This window comes from Colius striatus, chromosome 4 (genome assembly GCF_028858725.1).
Source record: "Colius striatus isolate bColStr4 chromosome 4, bColStr4.1.hap1, whole genome shotgun sequence".
Taxonomy (NCBI): Eukaryota; Metazoa; Chordata; class Aves; order Coliiformes; family Coliidae; genus Colius; species Colius striatus.
Genome location: NC_084762.1, coordinates 58180751 through 58199687, shown reverse-complemented (window position 1 = coordinate 58199687; position 18937 = coordinate 58180751). Strand labels below are relative to the sequence as shown.

At 37.6% G+C, this 18937-nt stretch overlaps 1 protein-coding gene across 1 annotated transcript in view; it reads left to right on the top strand.

The window, feature by feature from the left end:
* Nucleotides 1-18937, top strand: part of NSMAF (neutral sphingomyelinase activation associated factor) — a 39732-nt gene that overhangs the window by 9385 nt on the left and 11410 nt on the right. Inside the window, exons 2-18 of the mRNA XM_061995275.1 lie at nt 1699-1788; nt 1888-1966; nt 2056-2123; nt 2213-2249; nt 6028-6078; nt 8274-8345; nt 8728-8775; nt 8898-8950; nt 9447-9576; nt 10501-10572; nt 11416-11524; nt 14205-14381; nt 15306-15385; nt 16693-16783; nt 16878-16941; nt 17057-17108; nt 18607-18727. Coding sequence (XP_061851259.1) covers nt 1699-1788; nt 1888-1966; nt 2056-2123; nt 2213-2249; nt 6028-6078; nt 8274-8345; nt 8728-8775; nt 8898-8950; nt 9447-9576; nt 10501-10572; nt 11416-11524; nt 14205-14381; nt 15306-15385; nt 16693-16783; nt 16878-16941; nt 17057-17108; nt 18607-18727 — 1394 coding nt within the window. The remainder of the gene's footprint in view (nt 1-1698; nt 1789-1887; nt 1967-2055; nt 2124-2212; nt 2250-6027; nt 6079-8273; nt 8346-8727; nt 8776-8897; nt 8951-9446; nt 9577-10500; nt 10573-11415; nt 11525-14204; nt 14382-15305; nt 15386-16692; nt 16784-16877; nt 16942-17056; nt 17109-18606; nt 18728-18937) is intronic.

Below are 18937 nucleotides of genomic sequence, written 5' to 3'. Positions count from 1 at the left end.
AGTGAGGTTTTTTGTCTTTAAAATGCAGAACTAGACTTTATAGATTAGCTTCCTGAAAATGAGTGATAAAAATAAATATGAAAGGAATGATTTGTCATATTTGAAGACATCAAGGCCTCAAAGTTGAAAATTCAATTTACACCTGTTAATAGACAATGCTTTTATAAGTGGCAGTAGGTTTGAAAAACAGACTTCTCAGAAAAACAGGGCTACTGAAGTGACACCTTCTGAGAAAAGGGCTTTGCCATCACATATTCTAAAACCCCATTGGAAACAAGATACTCAGAACAGGTAGAGGCTGAATAGAGTTTTTGAGATTTGTGTTGAATTTTCTTGGGAAGTTTTATATGGCATATACTGTTCTAGCTCATATGTTTTCCTAACACTTTAACATTAGTTGTTTCTTAATGGCATCATAAAATGCCCTTTTTCAGGAGAGGAGAGGTAAAGGTAATGCTGTTTTGTAAAAGCAGCAGGCCATTGAGATAAAGTGTCTTGGACACACAGGCAGTTTTGAGTTGTAGCTTTGACTTGTAGTTACAGTAAACCTTTATTGTTCTGTTTAATATAACAGACACCACACAAATCTTACACAAACAAGATGTATTTTCCAATAATGCTGTTTTTTCTGTTGTGAAATATACTTTCTTAACGAACAGAGTATTGAGTACATTCAGTTCATTTTGTGAACTCTTGACATGTTTACTGCTGTTTGAGTACTGCTGTGGGGACACTTGGCATTTATTAGCATTGTCATGGGCATTTCTCATGAAGTACATCATGAACACAGTACAAAAAGCTGAAAGCGTGGTGTAAATAAATACCAAGGACTTCAGCAGATGAGGCACCACTACACACAAACAAGCTGTTTTACTTCCAACTGAAGTGATATGTTTCTACTCCTCCTGCTGTGCCAATACCCACTGGCATTCCCCAGAGCTGAAACAAGTAGGTGACCTGGCATTCACCCTGTTAGTGAAGTTAGTGAGTTTTAATCTCAGCTGTTTTTCAAGTGGATAGAAAACACTGTTTCTTGTTATATCAAATCTAGCTGCATTTACTTCGTAGCAGCAGTGAAGTTACTATGATCCTGCACTTAAATAGTTCCGAGAGCTTCAGGTTTATTATTGTTATTTCTTCTTTTCTGAGGTTTGTTGTCTATTGGGTTAGTCCATGAACAGGCTTCCTGTGGGTTGACCAGGTGCTAGTACAGAGGAAGTGCTGCAATGTGGCTCTCGGAGGGTGTCCATTGAGTGCTCAGCTGTGCTGTAAAAACAGTGACTGTGTTTTCATTTAACACTTTAGACCAATGTAATTTGGCTTTGCTTCAGAAAGCTCTAACCTCCTCTGTTCCAAGCTCCTTTTATATCACTGCAAATTTTGACTGGCATACACTGATCAGGGCTGAACTAGTGTTTACTGTGAGGAAAACCTGGCTATGTTAGGATAGTTCCCACCTGAGACACATTAAAAGAATCAAGCATCAGACCCTATATGCTGGAAGAGCATGAGTTGGGTCTTCTTCATTTGTACATGTCTTTGTTCCTTTAAAAAAAATTTTAAATTAATTCATTCCTGGCATGTGGGGCATGGCAGGGAAATCAGTGAAGACTTCTCGAGCATTTGATCTGTTTTATTAAAAATGCTAACTCTGATTGTGTTATCTCTTTAAAATAAATCTTTTGGTTTAATTTGCAGATTTTCACTGCTTCTTCTTAACCTGGAAGAATATTACTTTGAACAGCACACAGCTAATCATGTTATAAATAAAGGTTGCAGAGATGAAAGGTACAAAACTCTTACATATATCAATTTACTGGAGTCATTCTAGGCTCGTGTATCTCTTAGCTCATGCACAACTGTTTCCTTTTTTATTGTTCCTTGTAGAAAATTCAGAGGCTCTCTAAAAATCTGTTCAAAGTCAATAATTTTTGAACCCGATGACAACATCCAACCCATTATCAAGGTAAGTAGTGCAAACTTACAGTTTCTTGATAACTTAAGATTCTCTTTGAAAAGCTTTTAAGGTGTGTGTATTTTTATAACTTGCTGTAGATACCACTGAGAGACTGCATTAGTATAAAAGCCCCAGAAGATAATGAAGCAAAGAATCCTTTTGCAAGGTATGTAAATTTAAGTTACTGTATATATGTATTTAACACTTTTTAAAGCTGAACTGTCCATCTCTTCATATATCTTATTTACTTTTTAGGGATACATCTGGAGGGATTTCTGTTGTATGTAACCAGGTAAGACCTGCACATAACCAATTCTTGATGCATGAATGAGTAAGGTTACATTCTTTAACGGTATATTTTTTGAAGTTAGACTTTTAAGGTGAGGGATTAACTGGAAACACAACTAATTAGTGTCAAAACCTTATCATTAGTGTGAAGCTGTCGATGCTGGAAATTTCAAATTGTTAATGACTTCATTAAGCCACTAATTTCAGAAAGTGAACTTTTTGCACTGTTTCATGATGGAACTTAGAGTAATTTTAGAATTGAAGGGAAAGGAAGAATAGACTGAAATTAGATTGGTTATTAATCATCCTTGTTTTGGTCTTGCTGTATGGCTTGATTCTGCTTTCTGTGTGTGCACCGATAACAGCAAACCCCTCTTAATCCTAGCAGTTAAGCTTTGTGAAAACATTGGGCAGTGCTGTATGTCCACCAAATAATTTTCAGTCCTGAAATGTTGAGCTCAAGTTTCAGTTATGACTTGTGATTAACTTCGCTTTGTACATACTTAATGTTAACCAAGGGAATATACTTCAAGCTTTGAGAAATTTTAGCTGATAGGTGTTCCAAAGCTGTAAAAGTTTCAAAAAATTGTTTGTGTTTTAATTTAAAGAAAGAACGGAGATGAGGTGGGAAATATCCTTTATAAACATTCTAGCATCTTTTTTAAATCTCTGTTTATCAATACCTAATATGAATAGCCTTTCTCAGCTAGGTGCTGCTGCAGTCAAAACTGAGGTCAAGAAGCTTGTGGACTGTGTTAAAGTAATCAGTATATCTAATTTCACCTTGAAAGTGCTTCTGTGAAGAGTATTCTGTACTCAGGATGTGTCTTGTGTTGACAGGCTTTTGTGTATTAAGTGTTTTTTTTTGAAAAAATATTTCAAAGTGTTCTATGCAGTTACTCCACCATACATCATTAGTATATATTCTAAAGAAAAAAAATCACAGAATCACAGAATGGTAGGGGTTGGAAGGGACCTTTAGAGATCCCCCTGAAGAAGCAGGTCCACCTAGATCAGGTTGCATAGGAACATGTCCAGGTGGGTCTTGAAGACCTCCAAGGAAGGAGGCTCCACACCCTCCCTGGGCAGCCTGTTCCACTGCTCAGTCACCCTCACAGTGAAATACTTTTTTCTTATGTTTAAATGGTACTTTTTGTGTTCCAGCTTCATCCCATTACCCCTTGTCCTGTTGCTAGCTACAATAGAAAAAAGAGATACCCCAAATTCCTGCCACCCACCCTTTAGATATTTATAAATGTTAATAAGATCACCCCTCAATCTCCTCTTCTCCAGACTAAACAGCCCCAGTTCCCACAGCCTTTCCTCGTATGAAAGATGTTCCAGTCCCCTGATCGTCTTGATGGCCCTGCGCTGGACTCTCTCCAGCACTTCCCTGTCCCTCTTGAGCTGAGGAGGCCAGAACTGGACACAGGACTCCAGATGATGCCTCACCACTGCAGAGTAGAGGGGGAGAAGAACCTCCCTTGACCTGCTGGCCACACTCTTCTTGATGCATCCCAGAATGCCATTGGCCTTCTTGGCTACAAGGGCACATTGCTGGCTCATAGTTAGTTTATCATCAACCAGGACTCCCAGGTCTCTCTCTGCAGAGCTGCTCTTCAGCAGTTTGATCCCCAGCCTGTACTGGTGCATGGGGTTGTTCCTTCCCAGATGCAGGACTCTGCACTTGTCCTTGTTGAACCTCATGAGGTTCCTCTCTGCCCAACTCTCAAGCCGATCGAGATCCTGCTGAATGGCAGCACAGCCTTCTGGGGAATCAGCCAGTCCTCCCAGTTTGGTGTCATCAGCCAACTTGCTGAGGGTACCCTCTGTCCCCTCATCCAGGTCATTGATGAAGATGTTGAACAAGACTGGCTACAGAACCGATCCCTGTGGAACTCCACTGGCCACAGGCCTCTAGCTCGATTCTGTGCCATTGGTTATAATAATGATTATAGAAAAGGAGAATTGCCTTTTAAAATGGCAAGTTTGGTTAGTACCTCCTACTCCCTGTCCCTCCTGTGTGTAGCTTGCCAGTCATCCCCTTGTCTGTGGGGAAATGTTATGAGATAGTGAGCTGGATTGATAAATGCTGGTGACTGTATGAAAACAACAGGGACATTCAAGTGTGAAGTACTTGCTAGTTGTACTTACGACAAATCACGATCTAATTGTTAATATTTTTTTTTATTTTAAGTACAGTTTCTGCCTTGTAAGAAACTCCACGTAGTACATAATTGTAGCATCTTAAACATCTTTGTTTTTACAGTCTCAAAAAGAAAATTCTTAATGTGTGACTGAATAGGAAGCCTTACGTAATGGGCAGCATAATGGTTGTAATGTACAGCAAATTGGAGATTTTTTCAGCATTTTTTCCCAATAGATGACAAATCCTTCAAAATAGGAGCTGAATAGAGTATGCTAAAAATTACTTTTTGTATTTGTCTACTTTTTCATGTAATTTAGGGCTCTCAGTGTAGAAAAATGTTTAATTTTCCTGCAGAAGAGTGATCTGAGTGCAAAGCAGGTGTCTCTTAACTCTGATTCCTATTATGCTATGGCCTGATTCAGATCTGTGCATGCTAATGTCAGGTGAAAGGCACTAATTGCCATTCTTTTTTAATGTAACTCTTGGAGAGGCATGCTGAGAAGTTGGCTTCTAAGCACACCACTCACTTTCTTTTAGCTGCATGGGGCTGTGAGGGGTTGTGAGGTGAAGGTTGACTCTGTTGTCAGACAGTGGGAAGTAGGAAGGCTGTACATGCCAGCCAGAAGCCATCTGGCTACAGAATGGTGTAGCAAATGTTCTTTGAAATATAATATTTGCTCTTGGTTTGAGGCTGCTGTCTCAGTGCTTTGGGGTGTAGAATCACAGGTGTCCTAGATGTAGGAAGCAAACTGAGGCACTGGAAAAGGCCCTTAGATCAGCCAAGTCTCTTGAGCCATGGAGTAGAAGATGGTTGGTAGTTCCTTTCAGTCCATTATGGTTTGTACAGCTCAGAACCAATCCCAAGTCTTACACTTAGGCCTAAGATTTAGCAAGCTTGAGCCTACCCTACCAATGAATCAAAACCACAGCTTATTTCTGGTCTACCTTCTTTCAGATAGCAGACAATAAGATGATACTCACAAATCAATATGTTAGTGGTCAAGTCTTTCTATAGGAGTTGTGAGAAATGGTCTGGGGAAGGAAAGTAGTTTTATATTTTAGGGAGAGAAGATCCCTTCCAATGTGAGACTAGTATCAGGGGAGCAAAGCTGTTCAAAAACATGCTGTGGGATGAGAAAGAAAATCTGTTGTTTATGGTGGTTGGGACTGGAAGCAAAATATTTGTCAGTGTAAGACTTGGTTAACTTGGAGAGGTTTACTCAGTAGTTTTTCAGTTGCCCATGTAGGGTAATTCCCCTCACGACAAGATCTTAAGGACATGAACCACCAGAAGAAAACAGGGGGAGAGTCTTTCCATTGAATGGGATTAGATTGATGGTTGTGCATATTGCCTTTAATGTTTGCAATTCCTTGAGGATCATATGATTAGAATAAAACCCCAACTACATAAGTAAATAAGCCTTTGGACTAAATTGGACACTTGCCTTTCTTGCAGTTAGCTACTACAAAAGATCATTGTTTTTCTGTAGTTAATGTGCAGTAGCTGAAGCAGGATATTGTAACCCAGTGCTTTACTTGCTTAAGCAATGTTCTTAGTTTTGTCTTTATCAGTACTTTTGATTTATTTTATTTTTTTTAAGAATTGAAATTGTAACATCTCCTACTCTTACAGGTTTTTCTCATTAAAGAAAGAAACATTATTGCACCCTATAAAACAGTAAGAGTAAGTATATATTTTTTGTTATTTTTAGCAAACTAATGTTTTGCAAGGATTTATGTTCTCATTTCTGAAAGAGTAAGATAATTATAATGTGAAGAACATGACCATAAAACTTTAAAAGAAATACTGATTTGTTCATATTGGTAAAACAAACGTCCGAATTCTTCCTTAATGGGTTTGTGATATTTCTTGGAGGACGTATTGGTTACTTCTGGTAGCTTTCTGCTGACGGAATAGGTCTGCTCTGATTCTGAGCCCGGATATTACAAAACATAGAAATACAGGATTTTCACCTGGAATGTGAGATGGTATAAGTCACAAACACGGAATGAAAATGCAAAATCATTAAACACCATATTTGCCCAAGAGTAGGAGTAGACAGGAGTTACTTTTCTCAACATATTTGTTCAAGTAAGACACTTCAAGAATGACAGAGTCCATAAATTTACATTACTGTAACGAACAGCAAAGAGGCAAGAGATGATCTCTGTTCTTTCAATGACTGCTTTGGATTGGTTTCATGGTTAGATCTGTCTCTGAACTAGGATGTTTTAAATTTTGTTTGGTTTATGTTGTTAATTTTTTGTGTGTTTTCCATTCTAGCCCTTCTGTTTTGTGTTTTGGTTCCATATGCAAGATTTATTAGGTATCCCACAACAATCTTATCACACTGCCAACAGAGTGAAAAAGAAAAGCATCCGAAGGTCTGAGTGGGAGGCTATTCACTGTATTTTCTCCTAAGTCAAGATTCATTCATAACTAAAACATTCAGAATCACAGAATGGTAGGGGTTGGAAGGGACTTTTAGAGATCATCTAGTCCAACCAGTCCGTTCCTGACAGTCAAATGTGACAATTTACTTCCAAAAAGTGCAGCTATGTTTCTTCATATTAAACCAAGGAATCTAGTTTGCCTTCAGTCATTTCAGAACTTTTTCTGTTCCTGCTGAATATCTTCTGCTTAAATCATTGCCAGTTCCAGAGGGATCACTATCTTGCACTGATTCTTTCAGATCAATTATGAAATACTGAGCTGTTGTTTTTGCCTGCGACTGGAGAGCTACAGAGAGAACCACCCACAAAAGCTTTTACACCTTTGGCTCTAAGTAATCTATATAGACATCCACTATGATTTCTGAGAGTCATGCTTCCTTCTCTACTGAAGGAAAACGATGCTCTGTATGAAATGTTACAAGGCTTTTATCTAAATTGCAGTGGAATTTTGTTGTCTTCATTTACTCTAGCTTTGCTTCTTGAAGCGTACTTTCCTCTTGGATTGCTGTCAGTCCAGCTCAGATCATGTACATTACACTAAAGGTCGTCTGCGTTTCCATGTCTTCTTTCCTTCAGTTTTAAATTCAGCTGTATCCACTGATGAATGTCTTGATGTAGCCTTACCGATCACTTCAAAAGAAGTCTGAAAAGTTACAAAACCTTACAGAAATGTGTTGATACAGTTTTATATTACATTCGGGGGTTGTCAAGGGATCCCACTACCTTCAATAAATACGTGTTATATGTAAAAGTTAATACCAGATGATCCATGCACATACTTTTAAATATACTTGAGTCAAAACCGGAAATATTGTGCTATGAACTGACACTTAAGGAAGCTATGAAAACTTTGTAGGGGAAAAATGAGCATGCCACTATGCTAGGTGATGTGTTAGTGAGGTTTTTATAGCTAACTAGTCAAAACAGGTGGTAATTGGTTTGAGGATCTTTTCAACTTAAAACCATGTAGAGGAGAATGACAGCTTTTATAGCCTAGTCATTAAAGGTTTGAAGGGCTGGTATATTTGTCTAAAAGATATACAGTAACTGTTTAAACATAATAAGTCACTTACTACTTATATATTTATGTGTGTTTAGCTGTTATTAAAATAGAGCAAGTACTGGTTTTACATTTGCCGATGTTTACACTGTATTAATTTTTTCACTTCAAGGATATTATGTTGCATCTTATTAAATAACAGACTAAATGCTTCACAAAGAGAGCTTACCACAGGGAATATTTGTAAAGAAAAACCAACAAAACAGGTTTAACACCTGCGTTTGGAATGTTTGAGGCATACTACAACCTTTGATAGCATACTTTGACCAGGTTTTAGAGTACTTTGATTTTAATTTGAGTTGAGGGTTTTTTTTCATGGAGTTTTATTTTTAGCTCATTTGTAGTAAATGTACTTTTGGTTTTAGGGTAGAACAGAACACTTATTCCAACTGGATGTTGCTGGGAAACTAGGAGATGTTGTGCAAACTCTGCATCAGGTATGTGGTTATTTGATGTCACTACGTGCTTCATCACAGCATCCTTTTTCATGGAAAGATTTTTCTTTAAATACTTACTCTCAAAGTGAAATTCTTGGAGTATCTATTTTTAGAATATGGCAGTGGAACACAGCATCTAGTTCTGACAGCTGTGGTAAACTACCTGTGTTAGCTTTTACTATGCAGACTGGTAGTATACAGGCAAAGTAATAGCATGACAGCAGCAATGAACATGTCCTACTTTAAGAAGAAGTAATAATAGCTTTTTTAGTACTCTGTCACCAAGGCGGCAAACACGCCCCCACCTCCCCCTTAGTTTCTATTGAGTTCTGAGCTGAGCGGGAGATCTCTGCTATTTCACTTAAAGCTCATTGTTCTTTAGCTTTACAGGGCTTCTTGTCTAGATAAGATGGGAGATCAAGCTGCCATGGTGAGTATCATTATTTCTGATATAATAACTGTTTAATAATGAAATTATGATATCACTGTTTAAGAAAATTGTGATTGCATTTAAATCCTGGATCACAGTAACTTTTCTTTCCTCTGCGTTAGATAACTGCTATATTGCAGTCACGCTTGGCTAGAACTTCATTTGATAAAAACAGGTATGTTTCTCTTCACTTTCTACTGGGAAAATATTATCAGCTTACTGGTTGATTAGTCTACTGAATCAGTCCTTATTGTGCAGCATAAGCTCTCTGAATTAGAGGGTTTCTTTGTGTTTTGAACCATCGGGAATGGAGAATGGGAAGGTCTGTGTTGTGAAGGTGAATGTGTTACTTTTTTATCTTTCTAAATAGTTACATTTATTTGGGAATTTGTTGCAAACTGGGCATCAGTATATGTCAAGTAAAGCTCTGTGTAGAAAAGTCAACTGCCTTACTGCTCTGAGACTGATGCAGAGTGTGGCAACTTTCCTTTCTGGAGTGCCTGTTGAAGTCTCAACAAAAAATTTTCTGCATATCTGAAACAGACTTTAGTAAAGTCCCCGTTCTAATATCCCAAGATTGTAAGCTAACCTAAGACCTTTCTAAGGAATCTAAGGATATCTCTACCTAAGTAAGAACTGGAGGTAAACTTACTTCCTTTCTTCACTTGTAGATTTCAAAGCATTTCTGAAACGCTGCATATGGAATGTAAAGCAGAAATGGTGACACCACTGGTGACTAATCCAGGGCATGTGTGTGTTACTGATGCTAACTTGTACTTCCAGCCTCTTAATGGATATCCTGTAAGTGCCTATAGATGGTCTTGCATACAATATGAGCACGCTGCCCCTCTAGAAGACAGTTTTCATTTTCTGTATGATTCCTCTTAAGTTTACACGGAACATGTCTCCAAGAAGACTCTATTTTCAGTTAGAAGCTCTTCAGTTTTCCTTTGTGTGCTGCTCTGTTGCATTCAATGTATCTGTGCTTCTGAGGCTTTATTCGGTGCTAACTTGCTGAAAGTTGACCCTGCTGACAAAGTGCAAATGTCCTTTGCTCGTTCTCTATTAATATTTAAAAGCCATTTTTTGTAACGTTTTGTTTAAGATAAATTTCTTAATCTAATTCTGAGATGCTGTCCCTACCTCATGGGAACGCTCTGTTTATGTTAGAAGATCATAGCTAGGTTTTCTGTTAAATTGATCACTTCTTTCTCTAGAGGAAAAGTGAATCTGTGTCACAGGCACTTTATTGGAGCTTTGTCACAGAAATAGCAGCAGTAATCCTAGCAGGCCACTAATATGCTAAAAGTGTATCCGGAGATGACAACATGCCATTCAAGTTGTGTCCACCAGGTGCCACCGTTGGCAAACATTTTGCCCAGCAGCCCAATGACTTCTGTGTTTTTAATACAGTTTCCTGTGTTCTGCTCCTGGCTTGCATGATTATTATAACTGGTGACAGACTTGGGTGATAATACACGGTTCTTTATTCTTAAACTGCTTTGCTACTCAAACAAGAGCTAACAACAAAGATGAGCTTCCTCTTTGTAAAGTAACTGCTTAGCACTGCTGTTCCACCGCTAAAATGACATGGGTGGGTATCATTTTCATGTTACTAGTAACTCTAGACAAGAGAAACTTCACATTGTCCTTCTACATTAATCTCTAGCCATATACCTTCTAGACTATCTCCATCTCTTCTTCCCTCTTCTTCACCTTCCACAGAAACCAGTAGTGCAAATAACACTGCAAAACGTACGTCGCATCTATAAAAGAAGACATGGGCTAATGCCATTGGTAAGCTCAAGTATTTGTGGTTTTTAATGTCTTTCTGTGTATGTTGTTTTTAAAAATGACCACCTGAAACTGTGCACATTGTTAGTTAAAAGCTACATGTTTTTAGGAACTGTAGATTAGCAGTGAACAGCACTCAAAAGCTCCTTTCAGGTTTTTAAGTGTTTTAGTTAACTGTGTTGTCAAAAAGATTAAAACAAAAAGAGTAAACTCTGTCAAGGATGAAAACTTTATTTTATAAGCAGTCAGTGCAAGGGAAGGGACAAGGGAGAACCTCTAAGGAGCAATTAATTCTATTTATCTCAAACACTTATCTTGGGATAGAATGAATTGTGCTCTCATGTTGTATTTTTTCTCTTGATTGATTCACGGAGGCAGCTTGATCACTGATTCAGATTGAGACTAATGTGGAGTGATGAGTCCTGCTGTACAGAGGGATGATGAGAGTGCTGCAGTAGAACCTCAGTGTTAGACTTTCACTCTTTGCACTGAAATTTCAGTCTTGAACAAAATTTTTGTCTCAAAATATTATACTAAAGAGGCATTTAATACGTTGCCTCACTCATTTCACCTAGGACAAAAAAGTATATTAGCTCTGCTTAATCTAGACAAGGACAATCTGTGGACAGCTGTATAGCTATTGGCTCAGGTGGGTGTAAATCTGATACCTTTATGATTGGAAATAGAAAAGATTAAAATGTAGACTTTGTGGGCAAAACCGCTACTCAGTTTAGAGTCTTCTGTTTTATATACTAGTAACTGGAATATTCTTTTAAAAAAACATTAATATTATAACTTGTCAATAATTGCTCTCACTTTTCTTTTCCCCCCTCTTTAATTTCTAAGGGACTTGAAGTATTTTGCACAGAAAATGATATATGTTCTGACATCTACTTGAAATTCTACAACTATCAAGATCGAGATGAGCTCTATTTCTTTATTGCCACATACATAGGTTTGCAGTATTTCTTATTATAGTCTGTAGTACCTGGGGAGGAGAAGTTTGTGTTTTTCTCTGATTTATGGAAGAGTAAACAGAAGTATTAGCCCTAAACATTTTTTATAAAAGTAAGCAAAGTTCAGAATGAATGTTGCAAAGTTGTATGTATCCTATTTGTTTGAACAGTATGAAAGCCAATATAGCATCATTATTATTATTATTGTCTTCCTTATGAGGAAAGGCAATGGGACCTGGAGCTGCTTAGTCTAGAGAAGAGGAGACTGAGTGGGGAGATCTCATGAGTATTTACAATATCTAAATAGTGGATGTCAGGAGGTTGGGGCATCCCTTATTTCTGTTGTATCTAGCAACAGGACAAGGGGTAATGGGATGAAGCTGGAACACAAAGAGTTCCATTTAAACATAAGAAAGAAGTATTTCACTGTGAGGGTGAGGGAGCAGTGGCACAGGCTGCCCAGGGAAGGTGTGGAGCCTCCTTCCTTGGAGGTCTTCAAGACCCATATGGACACATTCCTATGGGACCTGATCTAGGTGACCCTGCTTGAGCAGGGGAGTTGGACTAGATGATCTTTAAAGATCCAATCCAACCCCTACCATTCTATGATTCTACAGTGAAATGAATTATTTTGATTTGCAACTTCATATGCACTGTTGTTTTAACTTGCCTTCCTTCCCCCCAAAAAAAACCCCAAATAAAAACAAACCAACTAATCAAACAAATGAAACAACCAACCACCCTCCCACCTCAAATGTTTTATCTTCAGAGCAAGGGATAAATAAGATCCACTCAGAAAAACTGTATTTTGCTGAAAGAATATAAACTGACTTGTGGGTATATCCCCCTGACCCCTAGTTTAGTCCAAGTAAAAATACCTATTGAGAAACTTATTGTTTTGGATGGATTTCCAACACACACATAAATACCTGAACTTTCCTCAGTATTAGCAGTGATTTGATGAAACTAACCATCCTGAAACAGTAAAATTCTCTTTTCTATTAAGTCTTGTATACATCAGTTCCTAGGAAGTGATACATGTCTTTTGCAGATCATAAACAGAAACTTTCTAAAAGGCTAGCATGTGTCCTGGAAAAACAAGGAAGAAAAAACTGATAATCTCTCTGTAATGCTACAACTGGAACATTGAAACTCAACATTTATCAAAAGTAAATTTTGTACCATTTTGTTGTAGCACTGGTTTAGCTCTGTTTTAATTAAATTTGCTTAAATACCACTTGATATTTTTTTCCCCACTTTACAAAGCAAAGCTCAAAGGCCATAAAGGAATGATCACTTCTCTTGGGAACCATTTTAGTCTCTTAGATTTTTCTTTTTTGAGAGAAAATAGATTCTGACATGGATTTCTCTGTTATTGAAATAACTGCATGCTGTTAACCTGCTTCAGACTTTCTCGGTAACTTACAGAAGTGGAACTTCAAGATGCAGGTGATGATGATGTTACTGGAGCATAGAAATTTTTAAAAGGGTGAGCCCTTTAGAGAAAGGTGTTTGTATCACCTTTCACTAGCTGTCTCTGGCAGCAGAAAATAATCCCTTTGAAGGTGCTAACAATTTTTTACCCACAGAAGGTAATGAACTAATGTAAAGGGAGGGTTGCCCTTTACTTTTCTAGCCTTTGCTGAGATAAAAAAGAGGCTTGCCATGCCCTGTTCTGAATTCCTTTTCTTCTAGTTAATAATTGTAGTTATAATATTTGTGTAGCTTAACCTTCCATGGAAAACCGAATTCTTTAGCTTTGCTCATAGCCTGCAGCAGCAAACGATGGTAAAAGATATTTAAAGACGCTTAAGACTCAGAATATAGCAGCCTGGAACATGGATGCAGTAAATCAAGCATGCAGAAGTGGGCTTTGTGTGGCAAGGATGCAGTTTCACTGTGGTTACTTGATCAGATAGTTACTTTGCCATTGTGCCATGGTTAGCAGTCCTTTAATTTGGCTATTTCAGGCAACTGCAAAGATGCTGTAAATGGAAACAGTGGAAGGAACTATTAAAAAAAAAAGTGTAACGCTATTCCCAAGTCATTTTGTTCTTATCCAGCAGCATACCTTTATTACACCTGTTAAGTAGAAAGTAGTGCAGTCTTGAATTCTGGTCCTTGCTTAATGCTTTGAAGAGAAGGTCCAGGTGCATAAATACCTACCTTCTTGAGTGGTGGTGCAGTTTTTTCTTCCTCTAGTCTCTCTTTTTCAGTGGATCTGAAACAGAATCCTATTTACCTACAAATATGACTTTTCTCCACAAGTAATTGTTAGTGGGCATCCTTAGTTGTCAACTTAGTTGTTCTTTTTCTTGATTCTGGCAGCCCTACTTCTAGCAACTTGCAGTCTTAAAAGTTGCTTAACTGCCAAGAGAGCTGTTCGTGGTCTGCAAATATTTTTCTATACCTCCACAAACTTTCAAGTTCTTTCCCATCCATTCTTTTGATGTTTGGGTTCAGCACTCCTTCTGTATGATTTGTTAGTTTGGGTTTTTTGGTCATTGTTGAATGCTATTTAGGCCTGCTTGAACACATCTTAAAAGATGTATAAAGTATGGTAGCTATTGAACGACTTGCACTTAATTGTTTTATAGTAAGCTGCATAATGTTAATGACAGTATAATTTGGGGGTAGAACTCCAAACTTTGACATTTTTAATGCCTTCTATTATTTTAGAAAACCATATTACAGAGCATACAGCTGAAAGTTACATGTTGCAATGGCAGCGAGGACATATATCAAATTACCAGTATCTTCTTCATCTCAACAATCTGGCTGACAGAAGCTGCAACGATCTCTCCCAGTATCCTGTATTTCCTTGGATCATTGCAGACTACTCTAGTTCAGTATTAGGTATGTGTATACAGAAAAGCATGGTAGTGCATCATGTCCAAGTTGAAATGTCTCAGGGCTATTTTATGCTGCATTAAGTTTGTATTACATCAGAATGAACCTGGCATTAAGGATCTTGGATGTGCTTGAATGTTTACGTGTGCACTTACCCTCTCCTCTGTTGTTTAGTGCCCAAAGTTCCTCACCTTTTTCTGTTCAGTATTTCTCTCTTCATATACAGATTATGCACCAAGCATCTGCCTGGTAACTTTGAAAATGGTCAGTACTGAGTGTTCAAAGATTTTTCTGCCATTCTAATAAATGGAAAAGAATCCCTACAATGGCTTTCTTGGGAACAATGGTTGCATTGGCACGTATAGAGTGCAAGTGTTCTTTTAAAATTCTCAGAATTGCAAGTTGAAAGGAAGACGCTAACGAGGCTCTTTCACTAAGGATCTTGGTGCAGATTGTTGAAAACTTGTCCTTTTGGGGATTGTGTCCCTCTACAAGGAGCAGGGTAGGGGAATCCCCTGGTATTCATCAGTACCTGCTCAAGTAATTCAAGGTGATTATTTGGTATGTCTTAACTGTAACCTGACAGAATAGTTAATGAGGAGGAAGAAGAGGATACTAACAGCTTTTGTGCCTTGAGTAGCAGGATCTGTGCTGGCTAGGTGATGGTAGTCACAAAAGCTGTCATGTACATGTGACTACAAGGTCTTAAGCAAGAGATATGAGAGTACATCTACTTGGAAGGAGGAAGAGTAGCCATTTATAGGAAGATGTGTTCTTTTGCAGTTAGGGAGAAAATTACTGGAGGGATTCTGTGCTGTTTTCTTTTCTGTTGCTGTTTAGGTTTGTTTCTTTTGTGTTATAATATTGATGAGGGTATATTCCTGTCGGGTGGAATGCACAGAGTCTCTAATTTTAAGGGTTTTTTTTTAGATCTGACAAAGCCTGAAACATTCCGTGACCTTAGTAAACCAGTTGGTGCCCTCAACCAGGAAAGGCTGGATAGACTATTGGTAAGTGTATCTTGGCTTTTGTGTGCTGCATGTTTTGGGACTTGCACCTATTGGCAATAAGGAACTTTGTCAAGCAAGCTTTGGAAATTATGTAGATGTCTGAAAGTAGCCATAAACCTTATCAGAAACAAACTTATCTACAGACATATCACATTTATTTTCAGCTTGATTTCATCAATACTGATTTTGTCATTACTAATTTAAATTATTTGAATTTTTCCTTTCTCTTACTACTGCTTCTTATGGATGAGCTTTTAAATGTTTTGCCTCACTTTTAATATGAAATCCTCAAGTTTGATTTTATTCCACTTCACTGCCTTTTGTATGGCAGACACTGAGATGCTGTAAACATATATGGAAATATAAAACGTAAAAGACCAATGGATTTAAATGTGTAGTGTAAACCTCAAGTACTTCTGTTTTAAGGAAAACACTGAATTTGAGGGAGAGGACTTCAAAGAGGAGGAAATCTGGATCCATGGAGATCAGAGCACTAACTTGAAATGTCCACTTGCAGATAAAAGTGCAGAAACTCTTATTTCTAAAAGTAGGCAGACATTCTTTTCATAAGTGGTCAAATACATAGTTGCAGGCTTGGAAAGTCCTCAGTTTCTTGGCTTTTAGTTGTGTAAAATCATCATCTCCTATGGTAAGTTAATTACTCCATTTACAGAACATGACTATGTTTAAAGTTTTGCAACCTCTAATAGTTCTTAATGCAGCATTAAAGAAAAATAATACTGCCATACAACTACATTATATTGACAAGAAAAGAGTTCATATTTCAAAATTACAAATCTTAAGGTTGTGGAAGGTGAGAACGTGATCAATATTATGTTTTCAATAAAAGTAAGTTAGTTTAGGTTTTTTATAAGGTCTGACTATTTCCTATTAATGACTTAACTGCAACATAAGTCATTTTATTTTAGATTATGATAGGTTTTAGGGATAATGACTAGGACCTTCAGACAGGAGGGAATCCTGTTAAATTCCAGGTTAAATTAAGTCAGTGTGTTTTTTCCATACTCATTGTTTGCAGTTCTTTGAATCACTGTGGCTACATGTGAAAGAGGAACAGAAGCTGAAAACCTAGTAGTTCTAGAGGATGATGCAACAGCTTTTTTGCCTCATTGATTTATTGATTTGACTAAAGCTGCATGTTATTAGAACTTAGTTTGTTTTATCATTAGAAAAAAAAAATGAGGGTGTTCCTAGTCTGTCTTTAAAAAAAATGTGTATGTGTTCAACACTGAAAGAAATCAGGAGTGCTGACTTTTAACAGACTTTTTCTTCTTCATATATTGCAGACACGTTATCAGGAAATGCCAGAGCCAAAGTTCATGTTTGGGAGCCATTATTCATCTCCGGGTTATGTTTTGTTTTATCTCGTTAGAGTTGGTAAGACAGCTGTTACCTGCTCTCTGAGCAGACAGTTACCTCCAAAGTAGACAAGGTTTGCAGCAAGATGATTTTTTTTTTCCTTTCTCCTTAGCTCCAGAATACATGCTCTGTCTGCAGAATGGAAAGTTTGATCATGCTGACAGAATGTTCAACAGGTTTGTTTACAGTTTAGCTATAACTACATTGAGTTAGTTTTCAAAGGCGCAACAAGGAAGTGCAAAGCCTGTTGGTTTTTCTTTAACAAAGATGTGATTGGTATGTGTTATCTAGTCTTGCAGAAACCTGGAAAAACTGTTTGGATGGCGCAACGGATTTCAAAGAGGTAAATGGTTGCAAAAGGATTCAAGTTCTTGGTGTCTCCTGTTGATTTGAGAGTTTTAGGGTGGGATATGTTTGATTGGTTTGTTGTTTGTGCTTTTAAATTGTGTGAGGGTTTTTAAAGCTGTTGAATGCATTTTATGAATCCTTCAATGTTTTTAGCTTCTTTCTTGTTTGTAATTCTATGATTGCTTGTCTGTGTTTGCTTTTTGGGTTTAAGATAAGTGTGAGTATGTTATTGACACAAGTGGAAATTATCAGAATGGATTAAGGTGTAAAAGATGCAGTTTTATGTATTGTCTCCTAGAATCTCATGAGGTTATGTTTCAAAAGTACATATGGAGAGGTTAAACTATAGAAGTTACATCTTGTTTTTTTCAGTCTTTTTGTAGAATATATTGAGACTGAGGAACTGTCAAATAGTGCTACTAAATAACGTTTTTTGATAAAGAAGTTTAATATAGTTATACTATTTTTTAAGTCTGTAATTAATGGTAATGTAATTAAGGTTGGTTAGCTATGGTAGTCTATAAATAATTGACTTAACATAAGTCAGCAATGTGCCCTCAAGGCCAAGAAGGCCAATGCCATTCTGGGATGCATCAAGAAGAGTGTGGCCAGCATGTCAAGGGAAGTTGTTCTTGCTCTCTACTTTGCCCTGGTGAGGCCTCATCTGGAGTCCTATGTCCAGTTCTGGAACATCTTTCATATGAGGAAAGGCTGCAGGAACTGGGGCTGTTTAGTCTGGAGGAGACTGAGGGGAGATCTCATTAATACTTATAAATATTTGAAAGTTGTATGTCAAGGCGATGGGGCAGCCCTTACTGTAATGTCCAGTGATAGGACTAGAGTAATGGGATAAAGCTGGAACACAAAGTTCTCCTTAAACTTAAGGAAAAACTATTTTACTGTTCAGGTGAGGGAGCCCTGGCACAGGCTGCCCAGGGAGGGTGTGGACTCTCCTTCTCTGGAGGTTTTCAAAATCCACCTGGACATGTTCCTGTGTGACCTGATTGAGGTGAACCTGCTTTGGCAGGGGGTTGGACTAGATGATCCTTAGAGGTCTCTTCCAACCCTAACATTCTGTGGTTCTGTGATTTAACTGATCTGAAACTTTTGTCAGCATTCTAGTTCTATTCTAGTTTTTTGTTTTGAGTCTTACATGCTTTCTTAAAAAAACAAAAAGGTAGCCGTGCAATTAGTATTCTGAGGTTACCTTTAGATATTATGGATTTTTAGGTCACACAATACATGTTAAAAATATTCCTGTCACTCTAATTGCCCTGTAGGTAGTCAAGAAGTTTAAAAGTAGTTGGGAGGATAATGGGAGGAAGTTTCCAGTGCTTCTTTACTGACAGAAGGAATACTGAAAAAGTTACTACTTAACATGAACTTCATCGACTTTCAGTTTTTACTTACTGTATTCTACTGAAGAGATCAATGCTAAGCTAATCTCAAAACTTCCTCCTTTTTTTAATAATTTTTTATTCTTTTCCTTCCAGTTGATTCCAGAATTTTATGAAAATGATTGTAGTTTTCTAGTAAACAGTTTGAAGTTGGACTTGGGAAAAAGGCAGGGTGGAAAGATGGTTGATGATGTAGAGCTTCCCCCTTGGGCATCAGGTAATAATAGTCAAACTTCTTGTATTATAATATAATTCAAGACTGTCTAGATTCCTGGGATGGTGGTGGTTCTCTCAAAAATGCCCACTCTCTTTTCTTCTGAAGGAATGTTTATGTTAAAACATCGACATAATTAATACTTGCGTTTGATTTTTATAGAAAACTTGTTTTGCTGCGGGGTGTTGGGTTTTTTTGTTTGATTGGCCTTTC